At 45.5% G+C, this 19,125-nt stretch overlaps 1 protein-coding gene across 1 annotated transcript in view; it reads left to right on the forward strand.

The window, feature by feature from the left end:
* Positions 1 to 19,125, forward strand: part of LOC126151301 (uncharacterized) — a 51,765-nt gene that overhangs the window by 12,019 nt on the left and 20,621 nt on the right. The window contains exons 3-6 of the mRNA XM_049915932.1: positions 2,221 to 2,349; positions 11,239 to 11,389; positions 15,508 to 15,683; positions 15,774 to 15,900. Coding sequence (XP_049771889.1) covers positions 2,221 to 2,349; positions 11,239 to 11,389; positions 15,508 to 15,683; positions 15,774 to 15,900 — 583 coding nt within the window. The remainder of the gene's footprint in view (positions 1 to 2,220; positions 2,350 to 11,238; positions 11,390 to 15,507; positions 15,684 to 15,773; positions 15,901 to 19,125) is intronic.

Here is a 19,125-nt window from a genome sequence, read left to right on the forward strand (position 1 = left end):
CTTGGACCAGCGTTCGTGCTGGACGTACAGACCGCGTGAGACGACGCTTCATCCAGTCCCAAACATGCTCAATGGGGGACAGATCCGGAGATCTTGCTGGCCAGAGTAGTTGACTTACACCTTCTAGAGCAAGTTGGGTGGCACGGGATACATGCGGACGTGCATTGTCCTGTTGGAACAGCAAGTTCCCTTGCCGGTCTAGGAATGGTAGAACGATGGGTTCGATGACGGTTTGGATGTACCGTGCACTATTCAGTGTCCCCTCGACGATCACCAGTGGTGTACGGCCAGTGTAGGAGATCGCTTCCCACACCATGATGCCGGGTGTTGGCCCTGTGTGCCTCGGTCGTATGCAGTCCTGATTGTGGCGCTCACCTGCACGGCGCCAAACACGCATACGGCCATCATTGGCACCAAGGCAGAAGCGACTCTCATCGCTGAAGACGACACGTCTCCATTCGTCCCTCCATTCACGCCTGTCGCGACACCACTGGAGGCGGGCTGCACGATGTTGGGGCGTGAGCGGAAGACGGCCTAACGGTGTGCGGGACCGTAGCCCAGCTTCATGGAGACGGTTGCGAATGGTCCTCGCCGATACCCCAGGAGCAACAGTGTCCCTAATTTGCTGGGAAGTGGCGGTGCGGTCCCCTACAGCACTGCGTAGGATCCCACGGTCTTGGCGTGCATCCGTGCGTCGCTGCGGTCCGGTCCCAGGTCGACGGGCACGTGCACCTTCCGCCGACCACTGGCGACAACATCGATGTACTGTGGAGACCTCACGCCCCACGAGTTGAGCAATTCGGCGGTACGTCCACCCGGCCTCCCGCATGCCCGCTATACGCCCTCGCTCAAAGTCCGTCAACTGCACATACGGTTCACGTCCACGCTGTCGCGGCATGCTACCAGTGTTAAAGACTGCGATGGAGCTCCGTATGCCACGGCAAACTGGCTGACACTGACGGCGGCGGTGCACAAATGCTGCGCAGCTAGCGCCATTCGACGGCCAACACCGCGGTTCCTGGTGTGTCCGCTGTGCCGTGCGTGTGATCATTGCTTGTACAGCCCTCTCGCAGTGTCCGGAGCAAGTATGGTGGGTCTGACACACCGGTGTCAATGTGTTCTTTTTTCCATTTCCAGGAGTGTAGCTATATGACGATTAAGACGCCAGATACCGTACCACGCAGACTACTTTTAGCAAATAAAAACAATTAAGCCTCGATCCAGAGTCGAACTCTCGACTTCTTGCAACCTAACCTTGCCAATCTATTAACGTCCAATTACTGTCCGAGATATGCGCAGGAGCCGCGCAGGATTAGCCGAGCGGTCTGGGGCGCTGCAGTCACGGACTGTGCGGCTGGTCCCAGCGGGTATGGGTGTGTGTGTTTGTCATTAGGATAATTTACGTTAAGTAGTGTGTAAGCTTAGGAGCTGATGACCTTAGCAGTTAAGTCCCATAAGATTTCACACACATTTTTGAACATATGCGCAGGACAAAATTTTATGAGACATTTTTGTACTGCCATTATGTGAGGAATCACGCTGCCAAGACCGAGTGCACGAATTTTTCTTCACTCTGGAGATTACCGCCATTGTAGACTAGATAGCATACCAATTGGAGCCGTAGCCCGTATGCTATGTCACATACCGTTTTCCAAAAGTTGCTAGAAGTCTTTTCGGATAGTTCTGAAAGTGCCCTTTTGTTACAGATACGAATTTACTTTTCAATAAAACATTGACTCCTGTGCGAATGAACTACTTTTTAATTTCAGTTTTTACGTATCAGATTGATGGATGATAATATTTAATAACTATCACTTTATACAATTTAGACATTTAATAGCACTAGTAATGTTTAGATTTCCAGTTACATATTTTCCATACCGAATTTCTACAGCGTACTGCAGATAGTAAAATGTCTTTCAAGATATTAAGTGTTATCCTAAACACCTGCAAAAAAAGTCACGTCTTCAACACTCACATAAATATCTGATTCAAATTTTAGGAATATATTTGCGACAATAGCTACAATTATTTTTTAAATTATATGTATCACTTTTTAAAGTGTCTCACATATTTTCTCTGTAGAACGCATTATGTACTTTCCTCTCCAATTTTGGCTTGCTAATAAATCTACAGCACTATCGAGTTCTCTAAATTTTCGACAACGTGCAGTAAAAGTAAATTTAATAATAAACCTATATACAACTTTCTTTGTTTCAGGTTTCACTCTTGACAAGGAATCGAACACGATAGCTATAATCTGTCAAGATGTGACAGTCATTCTCGCTTTCGACACCCGAGAGAGACTGATGCAGTGGCAGGTTAAGATTGTCAACAACTTAGGAGAAGGTAAGTCAATGTCGCTCAACTTTCTTACAAACACTGAAATAAGATGCAAAGGAAATAAGACATTAACTGCCAGTGGACATTGATTTGTCTCAACGGGGCAAATTGAAAATTTTTGCCAGACTGGAATTCGAACCCGGGACTCCAGCTTGCAGATACCACAAATACATATTCAGAGGTCTTCAGAACAGTAAACCGTTCCTCTCTGTGAAATTTAGTACACTAGACTCTCGCTAATCGGGCCATTCTTGGCACATATGGGTGCCGGATTAGCGGAAGTGCCAAATTAGCGGAAGTTTCGGATTATTGAGTGCCTGAAATTTGTTTTAATCATTTATTTTGTTTTCTATTTATTTTGAAAACATAGGGGATATAATGTACTGTACTTTATTAAACCGAAGGATAAAATTCTGAAACATAGAGGATATACTTGATTAAATCAAAAAATACATTACTTTTCAAAGAAAACTTACTCCTTGAGTGTATACTGTACATAATTATACAGTTGTATCACTCACTATGAAACACGTCCCTAATTTTTAACTGTCGTAATGATGATACGCGACGGTGTTATGCTTTATCACGCAACCGCTTTGCTAGCATTACATCGGCACTGCATGTATCTGGTTGTTGCATAATGTACTCCAGGAAGATCTCGGCAGCTTTGCCACCAGCAGTGTGAGAAATCTTCATGCTCTCTCCTCCTGTATCCTCTTCATCACTTTCATCATTACTTTCTTGCACGCTTTTGATTATTTCTTCATCTGTTGAAGTCTGGTTCGTATCACAGTTTTCTTGATTCAGCCACTTAGTAACATCTTCATCATCAATTTCTTCTCCTTCTGTAAGGTTGTGGAACATGTCAGTGTACAAAGTAATTGATAATTGCCAGCCGCGGTGGTCTAGCGGTTCTGGCGCTGCAGTCCGGAACCGGGGGACTGCTACGGTCGCAGGTTCGAATCCTGCCTCGGGCATGGGTGTGTGTGATGTCCTTAGGTTAGTTAGGTTTAAGTAGTTCTAAGTTCTAGGGGATTTATGACCTAAGATGTTGAGTCCCATAGTGCTCAGAGCAATTTGAACCATTTTTGAATTGATAATTCCGAATTTACTGGCTCATCACTGTCACTCACCACTGGATACAACTCGGCATTAATGCGTGGCCATAATTTTCTCCAGCTCTTCATCATGGTAGCGCTCTCCACTTTATCCCATTCTTCGACTGCTTGGAAAACAACATCATACATGTTAATTGCTTTCCACGCCTTCAGCATATTCTCGATAGAGTCGTTTTCACTTTCCTTCAGCAGGAAGACCAGAAGTGAATGTCGATAATGACGTTTAATTGATTCCAAAATTCCCTGGTCCATGGGCTGAATTAGGGCTGTCATATTGGGCGTTTCGCGGATGATGCTGCAGTATACAGAGAGGTTGCAGCATTAGAAAATTGTAGCGAAATGCAGGAAGATCTGCAGTGGATAGGCACTTGGTGCAGGGAGTGGCAACTGACCCTTAACATAGACAAATGTAATGTATTGCTAATACATAGAAAGAAGGATCCTTTATTGCATGATTATATGATAGCGGAACAAACACTGGTAGCAGTTACTTCTGTAAAATATCTGGGAGTATGCGTACGGAACGATTTGAAGTGGAATGATCATATAAAATTAATTGTTGGTAAGGCGGGTGCCAGGTTGAGATTCATTGGGAGAGTCCTTAGAAAATTTAGTCCATCAACAAAGGATGTGGCTGACAAAACACTCGTTCGACCTATACTTGAGTATTGCTCATCAGTGTGGGATCCGTATCAGGTCGGGTTGACGGAGGAGATAGAGAAGATACAAAGAAGAGCGGCACGTTTCGTCACAAGGTTATTTGGTAAGCGTGATAGCGTTACGGTGATGTCTAGCAAACTCAAGTGACAGACTCTACAAGAGAGGCGCTCTGCACCGCGGTGTAGCTTGCTGTCCAGGTTTTGAGAGGGTGCGTTTCTGGATGAGGTATCGAATATATTGCTTCCCCCTACTTATACCTCGCGAGGAGATCACGAATGTAAAATTAGAGAGATTCGAGCGCGCACGGAGGCTTTCTGGCAGTCGCTCTTCCCGCGAACCATACGCGACTGGTACAGGAAAGGGGGGTAATGACAGCAGCTGGTAAAGTGCCCTCCGCCACACACCGCAGGGTGGTTTGCGGAGTATAAATGTAGATGTAGATTGGGTGGGAGAAAGAGTGCTTGTATATCATCGGCCATCAGAGAAACGTCTGAAGGATGACTGGAAGCATTGGCAATTATAAAGATAGCTTTCAGTGGAAGCTTTATCACCTTTAGTTCTTTTCTCATTGCTGGTACAAATGTCTAGTGGAAACACCGAGAGAATATTATCTGTCCATCCACGCTTCCTTCTGAGCACAATACTGCACTGGTAGAGTATTTACGTCAGTGTGCTGAAAACAACGTGGATGTTGGGATTATCCAATCACCGTAAGCGGTAGTTTATGACTCCCATTTTCGTTACAACACGCCATTACTATTACTCCCTGTTTCTGTTGCTTGTAACCACGAGCTTCAAATGGCTCTGAGCACTATGGGACTTAACTACTGTAGTCATCAGTCCCCTAGAACTTAGACCTACTTAAACCTAACTAACCTAAGGACATCACACACATCCATGCCCGAGGCAGGATTCGAACCTGCGACCGTAGCAGTCGCGCGGTTCCGGACTGCGCGCCTAGAACCGCTAGACCACCGCGGCCGGCGTAACCACGAGCTTCCTTCTCGTTCCTGACAGCTAATGTATTTAAAGGAAGTATCTTGTAAAAGAGTCCTGTTTCATCAACATTATACAAGGCATCAGGAGTTAAACCTCCTTCATCTATTATCTTCCGTATCTTGCTTACAACTCAACAGGATTCTTATCGTTAGCTGAGCGACTTTCCCCGATGACTGTCAGCTGCCGAATGCCATGTCGTTTTTTCCAGTTTGATAGCCAATTTTCGCTTGCTGCAAACAAGTTACTACTGCCAAGTTATTTGTTAAATGCAGCTGTTTTTCCTTTATAATCGGGCCACTGACTGGATTTCCTTAACTGCACTGTTGTGTGAACCATCTATAAACAGCTACGCCAGTTCTTCATTCTCACTCTTTCGCATAACCTTCCGTTTTACCAACTCGCTATCCGTTTGTGCTGAGTACTGTCGAATAACATCTTCTTTCTTTTTGATGTCATAAATAGTTGCTCATCCAACATTGCATTCAGCAGCAATGGCTTTCTTCGAAAAACTTCGATTTAACTTACCTAAAATTTCGAGTTTCTGCTTGAGGTCTAGCGTAAGTAACGTGTTTCCTTCTATAAGACATGATTCCCAACTGTAAAGAAAGCTACAATTTCAAACACATTATATAAAGCGTTGTTTAACTAAGCATTGTTGCGTACGACATATTCATTGTGCACGTGTTTTTGGATGTGCGCCAGATTACTATGAGGCCGGACTACTGAAGGCAGGATTGGCGATAGTCTAGTGTACTTCAGTCCTTTGCTCACATAATTGTTATTTAATTTCGCAAGTTTCCTGTTCCTTCGCGATTTCAGTTTTCACCAAAATTTCTAAATACTGCACATTTTCCTTGGTCATTGTCCTATTTTTATCCATACAGAATTTAGAACACGTTAGCTTACATACAGATCCAGTTATCCACAAAAAGCGACGCAGATATAGGAAATTCTTCATTAATATTAGTACAACCCTAACAGTTTACTTTGACTGTTTAGTCTAAAAATTGACTATTTAATAAAGTGAAAAATTGGATAAATTGATGTCTCGAATATCAAAAACGGATTCAGTCCTTGGAATATAGGGAAGTATGTCAGGTATGTTCATGATGGTTAATGACACCGTTATACTTCTGTTAGGCACAGCAGAAAGTAATTGGAATGATCAGTATAAATGTTCTGCCAGGGCAGTATTGCGAAAGGGAAACAACGGTTCCGAAGGCTGAGATAAATCTGGTGTAAAATAAGATACTCTAAATATGCATAAAAGAAGGGGAAAAGATTTTGAAAAAGTGTTTGATTGTTATAATTGGCTAATATACACTCCTGGAAATTGAAATAAGAACACCGTGAATTCATTGTCCCAGGAAGGGGAAACTTTATTGACACATTCCTGGGATCAGATACATCACATGATCACACTGACAGAACCACAGGCACATAGACACAGGCAACAGACCATGCACAATGTCGGCACTAGTACAGTGTACATCCACCTTTCGCAGCAATGCAGGCTGCTATTCTCCCATGGAGACGATCGTAGAGATGCTGGATGTAGTCCTGTGGAACAGCTTGCCATGCCATTTCCACCTGGCGCCTCAGTTGGACCAGCGTTCGTGCTGGACGTGCAGACCGCGTGAGACGACGCTTCATCCAGTCCCAAACATGCTCAATGGGGGACAGATCCGGAGATCTTGCTGGCCAGGGTAGTTGACTTACACCTTCTAGAGCACGTTGGGTGGCACGGGATACATGCGGACGTGCATTGTCCTGTTGGAACAGCAAGTTCCCTTGCCGGTCTAGGAATGGTAGAACGATGGGTTCGATGACGGTTTGGATGTACCGTGCACTATTCAGTGTCCCCTCGACGATCACGAGTGGTGTACGGCCAGTGTAGGAGATCGCTCCCCACACCATGATGCCGGGTGTTGGCCCTGTGTGCCTCGGTCGTATGCAGTCCTGATTGTGGCGCTCACCTGCACGGCGCCAAACACGCATACGACCATCATTGGCACCAAGGCAGAAGCGACTCTCATCGCTGAAGACGACACGTCTCCATTCGTCCCTCCAGTCACACTTGTCGCGACACCACTGGAGGCGGGCTGCACGATGTTGGGGCGTGAGCGGAAGACGGCCTAACGGTGTGCGGGACCGTAGCCCAGCTTCATGGAGACAGTGTCCCTAATTTGCTGGGAAGTGGCGGTGCGGTCCCCTACGGCACTGCGTAGGATCCTACGGTCTTGGCGTGCATCCGTGCGTCGCTGCGGTCCGGTCCCAGGTCGACGGGCACGTGCACCTTCCGCCGACCACTGGCGACAACATCGATGTACTGTGGAGACCTCACGCCCCACGTGTTGAGCAATTCGGCGGTACGTCCTCCCGGCCTCCCGCATGTCCACTATACGCCCTCGGTCAAAGTCCGTCAACAGCACATACGGTTCACGTCCACGCTGTCGCGGCATGCTACCAATGTTAAAGACTGCGATGGAGCTCCGTATGCCACGGCAAACTGGCTGACACTGACGGCGGTGGTGCACAAATGCTGCGCAGCTAGCGCCATTCGACGGCCAACACCGCGGTTCCTGGTGTGTCCGCTGTGCCGTGCGTGTGATCATTGCTTGTACAGCGCTCTCGCAGTGTCCGGAGCAAGTATGGTGGGTCTGACACACCGGTGTCAATGTGTTCTTTTTTCCATTTCCAGGAGTGTATTAACCCTGTAAGAAAAAATGTTCAACTGTGTCTGAAATCTTATGGGACTTAACTGCTAAGGTAATCAGTCCCTAAGCTTACACACTACTTAACCTAAATTATCCTATGGACAAAGACACACACCCATGCCCGAGGGAGGACTCGAACCTCCGCCGGGACCAGCCGCACAATCCTGTAAGAATTTTTCCCACTAGCAACTAAGTTTTGTTGTCTTTCTCAGTTCATTGTCAACTGAACAGATGAAGACCTTCTTAGAATCTTAAGACTGGAACATACCCTTCAATAGGAATGACACACATTAACTAGGAAACAAACAGAAAGCAAATTACAATTGTTGTGAATGCCTTACTGGAAGAACACGAAGAGGAGCAAGACGTAGTGCACGAGTTATTTGTACATGTTGTAAAATACACAGAAAGACTTAATACTGAAAGGAGCCACAGAATTGCAAGGTCGGACAAATAACAGAGTATATAAAACCTATTATCAAAATTGTTGTGTTTAGTGGGAATGGCAACATGGGATTGAGACGTGCAGTTTGATGGAGATCTATCGTGCACTCACTAGGTAGGTCTGTTATTTGGTGAACTTAATCCAAGGCTGTATTGTTACCTGCTTGAACAGTGTATAAACGGATAATATACAATATTGAAAAGGAGCATGAGGGAACAATAAGATTATAAGACCAAGATCAAAGGGCTCGGATTAAAAAGAGTGTAAGACAGAGATGTATTCTGTCGGCCCTACTGTTCAACCTATACCTCGAAGAAACAATGACGGGGATAAATTAAAGTTTCCTCAATGAAAATGAAGACGGGTAAAGGGTGTCGGTTGAATGGAATGAGAAATCTAAATATTATAGAATGTGGACTGAGAGTGAATCGAAGAAAGACGAAAATAATGTGAAGTAGCTGAAATGGGAGCAACAAGAAACTGAACATGAGAACTGGCGATCACGAAGTAGAAGTAGTTCAGGAATAGAGCTACCTACGCAACAAGATAACCTATGATGGATGGATCAGAGAGGATTGCTAAGCACAGGCCTTAATTAGAGGAAGAAATTTATGAGAATGTACTTTCGAAGCACAGCTTTGTGTGGTAGTGAAACAGGGACTGTGGGAAAACCGCAACAGAAGAGAATTGAAACATGTTAATTGTGGTGCTGCAGACGAACTTAGAAAATTAGGTGCACTGATAAGGTATGGAATGAAGAGGTTCTCCGCAGAATCGGTCAGGAATGGAACATATGGAAAACAATGACGAAAAGAAGGGGCAGGGAATAGCTTCGGTTGTACTAGAGGAAGTCGTAGTGGTGTGTAAAGAAAGAGGAAGAGAGAGAGAGAGAGAGAGAGAGAGGGTGTAGTAATTACAGAAAATATTGGAGAAGATGCAACTGGACGAGAAGGTTGGCACCGGAGACGAATTCATGGCGAGCCGCTTCAAACTAGCCGGAAGACTGATGACTCAAAAAAGAAAAAAGAAAGTGTAAGGAGCAGCGCAGTAGCTTACGAGACTGGAAGGTGAGAGGCCAATCAGCCTGAGTGTGGTTTTTGGCGTTTTCCCGCACTCGTTTAGGCAAATACTGGGCTTGTCCCCACTTCCCTCTTTAATTAATTATGGGACACATACAGTTAAAATGCGATCATACAGAACGAAGCTTAAACTATTAACAGACATGTGGTGCACAGGACTTTCCTCCCTTACACAACTGACGCCAGCGGCGACAAGAAGGGCACCCAGTCACAGAGTTAAATAAAAATAAATTTGACAAAATTCGAGAACAGCGGGGAACCAAAGGGGTAAGTGCTAATGAAAAGAAGAAGGAGAAGAAGAGTAAGAATCCCAGGTTCTACTGTTACCAGCGGAGGCATGAAATTCAGCAGTGTGAACTGCAAAGTAATAAATCAGTGGAAAAGACAGTCATGTTCTAGTGTGAGGAATTCGGTTGCTGCTAAAGTGCGTTGTTGGCTATCTGAATAAACACACAGGAGAATGATGGGAGCTGAAGAAATGAATTAAAATTTTGTGCTGAGTCGGCTACTTGAGCCTGCGTTTCGTTGTTTACTGGGCAGGTATGCTACACATTACACCACCACAGCGTTACAACTTAAATTAGCTGCTCGGACTAACCTAGTCCAATGCCCTTCCTAATACAGCCTTCAGTTGACATTTTCAGCTTATTTTCCCTTTTTAGGTCGTCACTATTGCTGAGGCTCCCCAGTATTGGAATATCACCACATGGTAATGGGGAAATTCTTTCTGTACTTTAGGCATAGGTGATGTATAGAGCTGATATAATTAAACTTTCCTCCAGACATTTGAGTCTCGTCTTTATCGTTCCTGCAGGATTTTCCCCATCACATCCAGGGCTGGGGTGCTATTCCAGGAGCGGGGAGCCTTGGCAATAGTGACGATCTAAAAGGGGAAATTAAACTGAAGATGTGAATTGAAGTTAGTGTTGAGGAGGGCATTTTACTAGGGTAGTCTGTGCAGGTAGGTTAGCTGTAAAGCTGTGGTGGTGTAATGTGTAGCATACCAGCCTAGTATGCGAGGAGATATTGACACAAGTTTCGGCCACAGTACAAGTTTCAATTCATTTCTTCAGCTTCCATCACTATCGTAGTTAAAGATGAGACTCAAATGTCTCGAAGAAAATTTAGTTATACAGGAGAACATTAATCCCTCACCTGAATGAAAGAGTGCCTGTCACGAAGTCAGTAATTTAAGAGAAGGCCAAACCTTGCTCGTTTCAGGCACTTAATACACGCGGTATTTCAGGCATGTCTGTGGCACCAATTAACTTTTGATCTGAAACTTCCTGACAGATTAAAACTGTGTGCCGGACTGAGACTCGAACTCGGGACCTTTGCCTTTCGCGGTCAAGTGCTCTACCACTCTCGGTCCGGCATACAGTTTTAATCTGTCAGGAAGCTTCATATCAGCGCACATTCCGCTGCAGAGTGAACATCTCATTCCGGAAACATCCCCTAGGCTGTGGCTAAGCCATGTCTTCGCAACATTCTATCTTCCAGGAGCGCTAGTTCTGCAAGTTTCGCAGAAGAGCTTCTGTGAAGTTTGGAAGGTAGGAGACGATGTACTGGCAGAAGTAAAGCTGTGAGGACGGGTCGTGAGTCGTGCTTGGGTAGCTCAGATGGTAGAGCACTTGCCCGCGAAAGGCAAAGGTCCCGATTTCGAGTCTCGCTCCGGCACACAGTTTTAACCTGTCAGGAAGTTACTTATCAGCGCACACTCCGCTGCAGAGTGAAAATCTCATTCTGGAAACTCTTGAGTTGTTACTACAGAATCTGAGAGTTTTCAGTTGGAAGTGACTCCATTGGTTTCATATGTCATTTTTTGCCACCAACTCTCGTCCTGGTGCCGCCAGCTGAGTGCGCACTTGGTGTTTCAGACCAGCCGTTCCTGATCCAGATAACGTCGGCGCCGCCGCGAGCCAAGATCTCGCCCGGCCCCGCGCGCCTGCACGTCCAGGAGCAGCGCTTTTGCCTCACGTCCGGAGTGCCGCCGCGACTTCTCGGTTTCTGGGACATCAGCCAGCTGAGGTGAGAGCTGAGGACCACGCTGTGCCCGTATGTCTGTCTGGACCACACGGCAGCATGATGGCAAGGGAGGAGGTGTTTGCGCGCGCGCGTGAGTGTGTGTGTGTGTGAGAGAGAGAGAGAGAGAGAGAGAGAGAAAGAGAGAGAGAGAGAGAGAGAGAGAGAGAGAAGGAGAAAAGGAGGGAGGGATGGAGAGAGAGAGAGAGAGAGAGACAGAGAGAGAGAGAGAGAGAGAGAGAGTGAAAGAGAGGGAGAGGGAGAGAGAGAGAGAGAGATAGAGATAGAGAGTGAGTGAGAGAGAGTGAGAGAGAGAGAGGGAGGGAGGGAGGGAGAGAGAGAGAAAAGGAGAGGGAAGGAGGGAGAGAGAAAGGGAGGGAGGGAGGGAGAGAGAGATAAAGGGAGGGAGGGAGGGAGAGAGAGGGAGGGAGAGAGAGAGAGAGAGAGAGAGAGAGAGAGAGAGAGAGAGAGAGAGAGAGGGAGTGAGAGAGGGGGTGGGAGGGAGGGGGGGAGAGAGAGAAAAGGGGAGGGAAGGAGGGAGGGGGGGGAGAGAGAGAAAGAGAGAGAGAGAGAGAGAGAGAGAGAGAGAAGGAGAAAAGGAGGGAGGGATGGAGAGAGAGAGAGAGAGATAGAGAGAGAGAGAGAGACAGAGAGAGAGAGAGAGAGAGAGAGAGAGAGAGAGAGAGAGAGAGAGAGAGAGAGAGAGAGAGTGAAAGAGAGGGAGAGGGAGAGAGAGAGAGAGAGATAGAGAGTGAGTGAGAGAGAGTGAGAGAGAGAGAGGGAGGGAGGGAGGGAGAGAGAGAGAAAAGGAGAGGGAAGGAGGGAGAGAGAAAGGGAGGGAGGGAGGGAGAGAGAGATAAAGGGAGGGAGAGAGAGGGAGGGAGAGAGAGAGAGAGAGAGAGAGAGAGAGAGAGAGAGAGAGAGAGAGAGAGAGAGGGAGAGAGGGAGAGAGGGAGTGAGAGAGGGGGTGGGAGGGAGGGAGGGAGAGAGAGAAAAGGGGTGGGAAGGAGGGAGGGGGGGAGGGGGAGAGAGAGAGAGAGAGAGAGAGAGAGAGAGAGAGAGAAAGGGAGGTTCCAAATGATTGGAAAAGAGCACAGGTAGTCCCAGTCTTCAAGAAGGGTCGTCGAGCAGATGCGCAAAACTATAGACCTATATCTCTGACGTCGATCTGTTGTAGAATTTTGGAAAATGTTTTTTGCTCGAGTATCATGTCGTTTTTGGAAACTATATAGGAATCAACATGGATTCCGGAAACAGCGATCGTGTGAGACCCAACTCGCTTTATTTGTTCATGAGACCCAGAAAATATTAGATACAGGCTCCCAGGTAGATGCTATTTTCCTTGACTTCCGGAAGGCGTTCGATACAGTTCCGCACTGTCGCCTGATAAACAAAGTAAGAGCCTACGGAATATCAAACCAGCTGTGTGGCTGGATTGAAGAGTTTTTAGCAAACAGAACACAGCATGTTGTTATCAATGGAGAGACGTCTACAGACGTTAAATTAACTTCTGCCGTGCAACAGGGGAGTGTTATGGGACCATTGCTTTTCACACTATATATAAATGACCTAGTAGATAGTGTCGGAAGTTCCATGCGGCTTTTCGCGGATGATGCTGTAGTATACAGAGAAGTTGCAGCATTAGAAAATTGCAGCGAAATGCAGGAAGATCTGCAGCGGATAGGCACTTGGTGCAGGGAGTGGCAACCGACCCTTAACATAGACAAATGTAATGTATTGCGAATACATAGAAAGAAGGATCCTTTATTGTACGATTATATGATAGCGGAACAAACACTAGTAGCAGTTACTTCTGTAAAATATCTGGGCGTATGCGTGCGGAACGATTTGAAGTGGAATGATCATATAAAATTAATTGTTGGTAAGGCGGGTACCAGGTTGAGATTCATTGGGAGAGTCCTTAGAAAATGTAGTCCATCAACAAAGGAGGTGGCTTACAAAACACTCGTTCGACCTATACTTGAGTATTGCTCATCAGTGTGGGATCCGTACCAGATCGGGTTGACGGAGGAGATAGAGAAGATCGAAAGAAGGGCGGCGCGTTTCGTCACAGGGTTATTTGGTAACCGTGATAGCGTTACGGAGATGTTTAACAAACTCAAGTGACAGACTCTGCAAGAGAGGCGCTCTGCATCGCAGTGTAGCTTGCTCGCCAGGTTTCGAGAGGGTGCGTTTCTGGATGAGGTACCGAATATATTGCTTCCCCCTACTTACACCTCCCGAGGAGATCACGAATGTAAAATTAGAGAGATTCGAGCGCGCACGGAGGCTTTCAGACAGTCGTTCTTCCCGCGAACCATACGCGACTGGAACAGGAAAGGGAGGTAATGACAGTGGCACGTAAAATGCCCTCCGCCACACACCGTTGGGTGGCTTGCGGAGTATAAATGTAGATGTAGATGTAGAGGGAGGAGAGAGAGAGAGAAAGGGAGGGAGGAAGTAGAGAGAGGGAGTGAGGGAGGAAGGAGAGAGAGAGAGAGAGAGAGAGAGAGAGAGAGAGAGAGAGAAAGGGTGGGAGGGAGGGAGGGAGAGAGAGGGAGAGAGAGAGAGATAGAGAGAGAAAGGGAGGCAGGGTGTGAGAGAGGGAGACTTAGCTTTAGCTGAGATGGGAGGGTTGTTAGAAACTGACCGTAGCTTTGTGCCAAGAGCCGTACTAGAGTTCTTAGGGAATGATCTGCAGAAACCACTTTGCGGGCTACCCCATCAGACAGAGATGGCGTTTTAAAACATGATGAGACGTGTAACGTTGTTGGCTGGGAGTCGTCGAATAAGTTCAGCCACCTAAATCAAATGGTTCAAATGGCTCTGAGCCCTATGGGACTTAACATCTGAGGTCATCAGTCCCCTAGAACTTAGAACTACTTAAACCTAACTAACCTAAGGACATCACACACATCCATGTCCGAGGCAGGATTCGAACCTGCGACCGTAGCAGTCGCGCGGTTCCGGACTGCAGTGTCTAAACTGCGTGGCCACCGCGGTCGGCAGCCACCTAACTGGAAATGTTTTTCTGTCCTTGGCGCACTGGCGCACCTGTCCTTCGCGAAGTATGGGAGTTGTGAGTTTTAGTGTGTCTGATAGGTGCAGGTCACTCTAATGGCTGCCTGTTGTGTTGGATTATGATGATAATGAGGAAAGTGTGAAAGTGCCGCGACTTAGCCAACGCCTCTGGAATAGCAGGAAGAGGACCGCTGAGCTCAGCGTCAATATCTGTTTAACTGATGACCACCGGCAGTGTCATATGCCAACACTGCATGAGACATTGCAGAAAGGTTTGGAATTTAATCAGAGACATTGGTGGCAACGTCTGGTTATCAGTAACTTTAAGTCACCACCCCTTTTCCCATTTACCTTATTGAAAAAGGGAAAGCAGCCAATATTACACTGCACACCCAGGCGGCTGCCCATCCAAGTACTGGTCATGTCCAACGCTGCTTAACTTCGGTGATCTTACGAGCACCAGTGTATAGAACGGCCCAGTCTGTCGGCAAAAAAATAAGGGCAAGGGATATTTATTTAGATAGGTAAACGTGAGAGACGTTACTATTTCTGTTGAGTTACGAACGTAGTTTATTTGGTTATTTTCCAGGAAATTTCACCAACGATTTATTTGAATAGAACATTTTTTTCCATCAGAAAATCTTGTATGGAGCAGTCGCCGGAGGAGTTGTCAAACAGATATAATTTTACTTTCTGTTTAAAACTAATTTAATTACCTGTTAATCTCCTTACATCATTATATAGGATGTCAAAGATTTTTATGGCTGGTTTCCTCACTCCTTTCTGTCCCACACTAAGGATGAGAGATGGATAATGTAAATCACGTCTCCCTCTAGTATCTTGTTTGTGAATGTTATTGATTTTTAAAACTGGTTGACTGTTGACACTAAACGTCATACGGGTGTATATGTAGTATAAGACTATTTTCAGTATGACCCAACTCTCTGCAAGTGGTTCACAAGTGTAGACCATATATTATCCTTACTTCATTTGAGTCACGGATCCTTCTGCTCCCTGTCCTTATGTACATACGCGGTAACTATCGTGCACACTGGAAAGTACATACCTGTCAGGAAATCTACACGGGGTTCCGGATGTTTCAGGCGCTATGGCGTGGTGGAAGGCCGGTTCGTGTTCGAGGGTGGATCCCGCTGTGGGAAAGGCGAAGGCGTCCACGTGTGCGTCACAGACCAAGCCGAGGAGATCACCAAGGTCTTCCAGATGGCGGCCCAGGGCAAGATCACCAACCGGCGGCGTGCGGTCACCAGGAATATGTCCGGTCAGTAGCTCACGCCACACACTTGTCCGTGCACATTCTTATGTTGCCTACTGCAAACAATATTGCTCAGTGTGCGGTTCTCTTCCTTAGTTATCGACAGTCCGAGGAGACAGGTGCATTCCAGGGCTTCCGACGTGGACTCCCTCCAGCAGTCTTTCATTCACAACCAGACAATGTCCAGCGACTTCAGCGGCGACGACTTCCCGTGCCCCTGCAGGTAAGTTATTGTGAGACACTTTGGTGAGTTGATGCAAGCGTTCAGACATGAAACACGGCACTAAACAATGTTTCATTGCATACTGTAATTACGGAAACTAAAATTCTATACTCAGTCTCGTCAGTATCTAAAACGGTGACCAGAAGAGAAACGAAAGGAGGACCTCACTTTAACAAAGGCACGTGTAGCGTGACAAGTCTTTTATGTGCAATATACAAAATAGGAATATATGACAAATATAAAAGATGTTCCAAAATTTAAATACATCGATGAGTTAATACGGAAGAATGCCAGTGAGGGAAGAGACTAATAAACCCAGTGCAAGGAAGATGGAAATGGTCCCTCAATGAACGTTGCAGCAGTATGTTATATTAATAAAATCAGAATGTATATATGTAACTTCATTTCTGGACACGAGAAATAGAAACTGAAATAGTGCTGGAGGGAACTGACACCATGAAAACTGCAAGACTGTCCATAAATCGATAAGAATACGACGGGGTGGAGGCATACCAGATATGCTCAATAATGTTCATGCCTGGCGAATATAGTGGCTAGAGAAAGTGTGTTCTTGCACCCACTCTGTAGAAATTCACGACGTTGGGAGGGGGGGGGGGTAGGAGGGACTCCATTTTACTGCTGGATTTGCCCAAGGCCGTCGGAATGCACAATGGATATGTATGGATGCAGGTGACCAGAGAAGGTGCTTACATACGTGTCACCCGTCAGTCGTATCTAGGCGTTTCAGGGGTCCCATATCACTCCAGCTGCACAAGCCACACCTTGTTACAGAACCTCCACTAGCTTGAACAGTCCCCCATTGACATGCAGGCTGCATGGATTCATGAGGGTTCGATATCAAGAAAAAAATCAAAAAAGAGAACGGGAGAAAAGTGGTGAGACATTCGGAAAAAAAGCAGCACTCTGATCGAATGAAAAATTATTGTGAAAACCGAACTTAAAACAGAAGTAGTTATTTCCTTGATCCATATGAGGCCCAAATTGATAAGAAATTCTTATCTTTTATGATTCGCTTGCACATTTATAGCTTACCTACCAATATTAACTTTGAACACATTCATGTGGAAGCAATTACTCAATCGTTTCGCTGTCTGTAATTGTATCCGTATACCAGTTGTTGCGCAGGTTCCTTGATAAATCCTGGAAAATCTTGACTGTCTGTTCCCATGAGCATATACTTTGTAAATGTAGCGTTGGTATCAGAGTACAACTACTTGCCGCTAAGAGAGATAGTGTAAATTAAGCATGAGACCTCTAAATTTTATCTGAATAGCAGTCATAGTGTCACATCGTAACCTGCTATTTTCGAACCTGGCCTGACTTCACAAAGTTTTGCCTCTGTTGACTGTACTAAATAATGCTCACATCTTGTGCACTGGATAATGATAAATGTTTTATTTATTCCAGGAACTGTTTTTCGGGCTCATTTGGAACAGACTAAAATTAAACATGCGGTTAATGACCATTTCTCTGGCGCTTCCAGTCAGTCATGAGGCTGCAAAAGTATGCAGGGCACAAGAACAGTATGGAGTGCCCACTGCAGCAGACTATGTACATTTCCAGCCTCGAGAGTGATTGCAAACGCCAAAGATGTGACCATTAACATCTGTCCGCTGTAATGGACACTATGGGCCATAAGATTAATAGCGCAGAGTCAGTATTTCATGTCATTTACTTTCAGGTACATGTTGACGTCATAACTGTTACGCACGCTGGTTTAGGCAAGCTGGCTTGCTTGATGTACCATATAATGCTCCACAATAACCGAGACGTTTTGCAATCCATCCTCGGCTAATTCGATGTTCCATGTCCTTTCTGCAACGAAGGTGATTATGAAACACGTACCTTCTGAACAATACGCACTTGAGTGTCTACTCATCAGATCCAGTTACTACTTACATTAATAGAGAGTCCGCTGTAGTGAAACTTCCTGATAGAGTAAAACTGTGACCCTGACTGGCGATTCGAACCTGGATTCTTGCCTTTTATACAAACTTTTCTCACCGACTGTGCTAACTGACGACGGCTCATGATGCTTCACCTCTACCAGTAACGCTTATCTGATTTCCAAACTTCAAAAAGCTTTCTGGAATATCATTGCTGGAATAAAGAATGTCGTGATAAGTGGTTTAGCTGCAGCCTGTAGGTTTTTCACTTTAAAGCATGAGCTGTTATAAAAACAGCGTACTGGATCCGAAAGTGGGCAGCTTATTAGAAATTGGAATGTTATTAAAAAGGTCCTGGTAGATCTAGAATTTTGTAGGCAAGTTGCAAGTCATGCCGTGAATAGGGCCTTCGATAAGATAATTGCACGCGAAAGGCAAGAATCTGGAGTCGAATCCAAGCTCCGTTTCCACTTTTAATTTGTAGGCGTAATTTATTGTTTCACGTATCTTCGAACCCCACTTTCATGTTCTTCTTCTGTTCTTGTATCATGTCTAATCATAAATTATTACTTGATTGCTCCCTATTTGCCTGAATGCAGTAAGATGGTGCAGAATTGTGAGGTCACTGTATAACATTTCATTGTTTTGGAACATAGACGCCAGCGACCTGATTTTTCCAATACGTATTTCTTTCAAGCAGTTTATGTCAGCAATTTGCTCTGTAGTAACTCAAGTGGAATGCCATCGAGGCTAAGAGGTACTCTTGTTTGAGCTGCCTTTACCTCTGTCGATTGTCGGTCTTTCTAAAGACAGTGGCCTCTTCGTCGTTGTTATTCATATCTTTTCTCTTGCAAAAGTTTCTGGAAGTAATCAGTACACATATTTACCAATATAAAATATAAGTTATATTTTTCTTTCAAGGAAGCAATAATTCTAAGATATGAGCTCGGTAAAAACTAATATGTGAGACAAGTAAGACCTTAAACAGAAATATGTTAGGCAACGTTTTAATATCGGAAAACGCTCTTGAACAGAAATCGTAGTCATAAGATGTGCAATTTAGCTACGTGTTCACTGCTTTCAACATTTTTGTTTGCAATAACTTCATAGGAACTACTGAGTTTTTAGTCGAACTATTTAGTTTATTTATCAACACCCAAGAGTCCTCGAGGAAAGGAATTTAGTCGACATAAAAGGAATTTAGTGTTTGCCCCCCTTGGTATATTCTTGTGTGTGTCACTGTCCTCTTAGTTCCTATCCTGCACAACCTTGTCACCTCGGAGTAGCACTTGCACACAGCACTCTCAATTATTTGTTG

The sequence above is a fragment of the Schistocerca cancellata genome, chromosome 2 (assembly GCF_023864275.1).
Source record: "Schistocerca cancellata isolate TAMUIC-IGC-003103 chromosome 2, iqSchCanc2.1, whole genome shotgun sequence".
Taxonomy (NCBI): domain Eukaryota; kingdom Metazoa; phylum Arthropoda; class Insecta; order Orthoptera; family Acrididae; genus Schistocerca; species Schistocerca cancellata.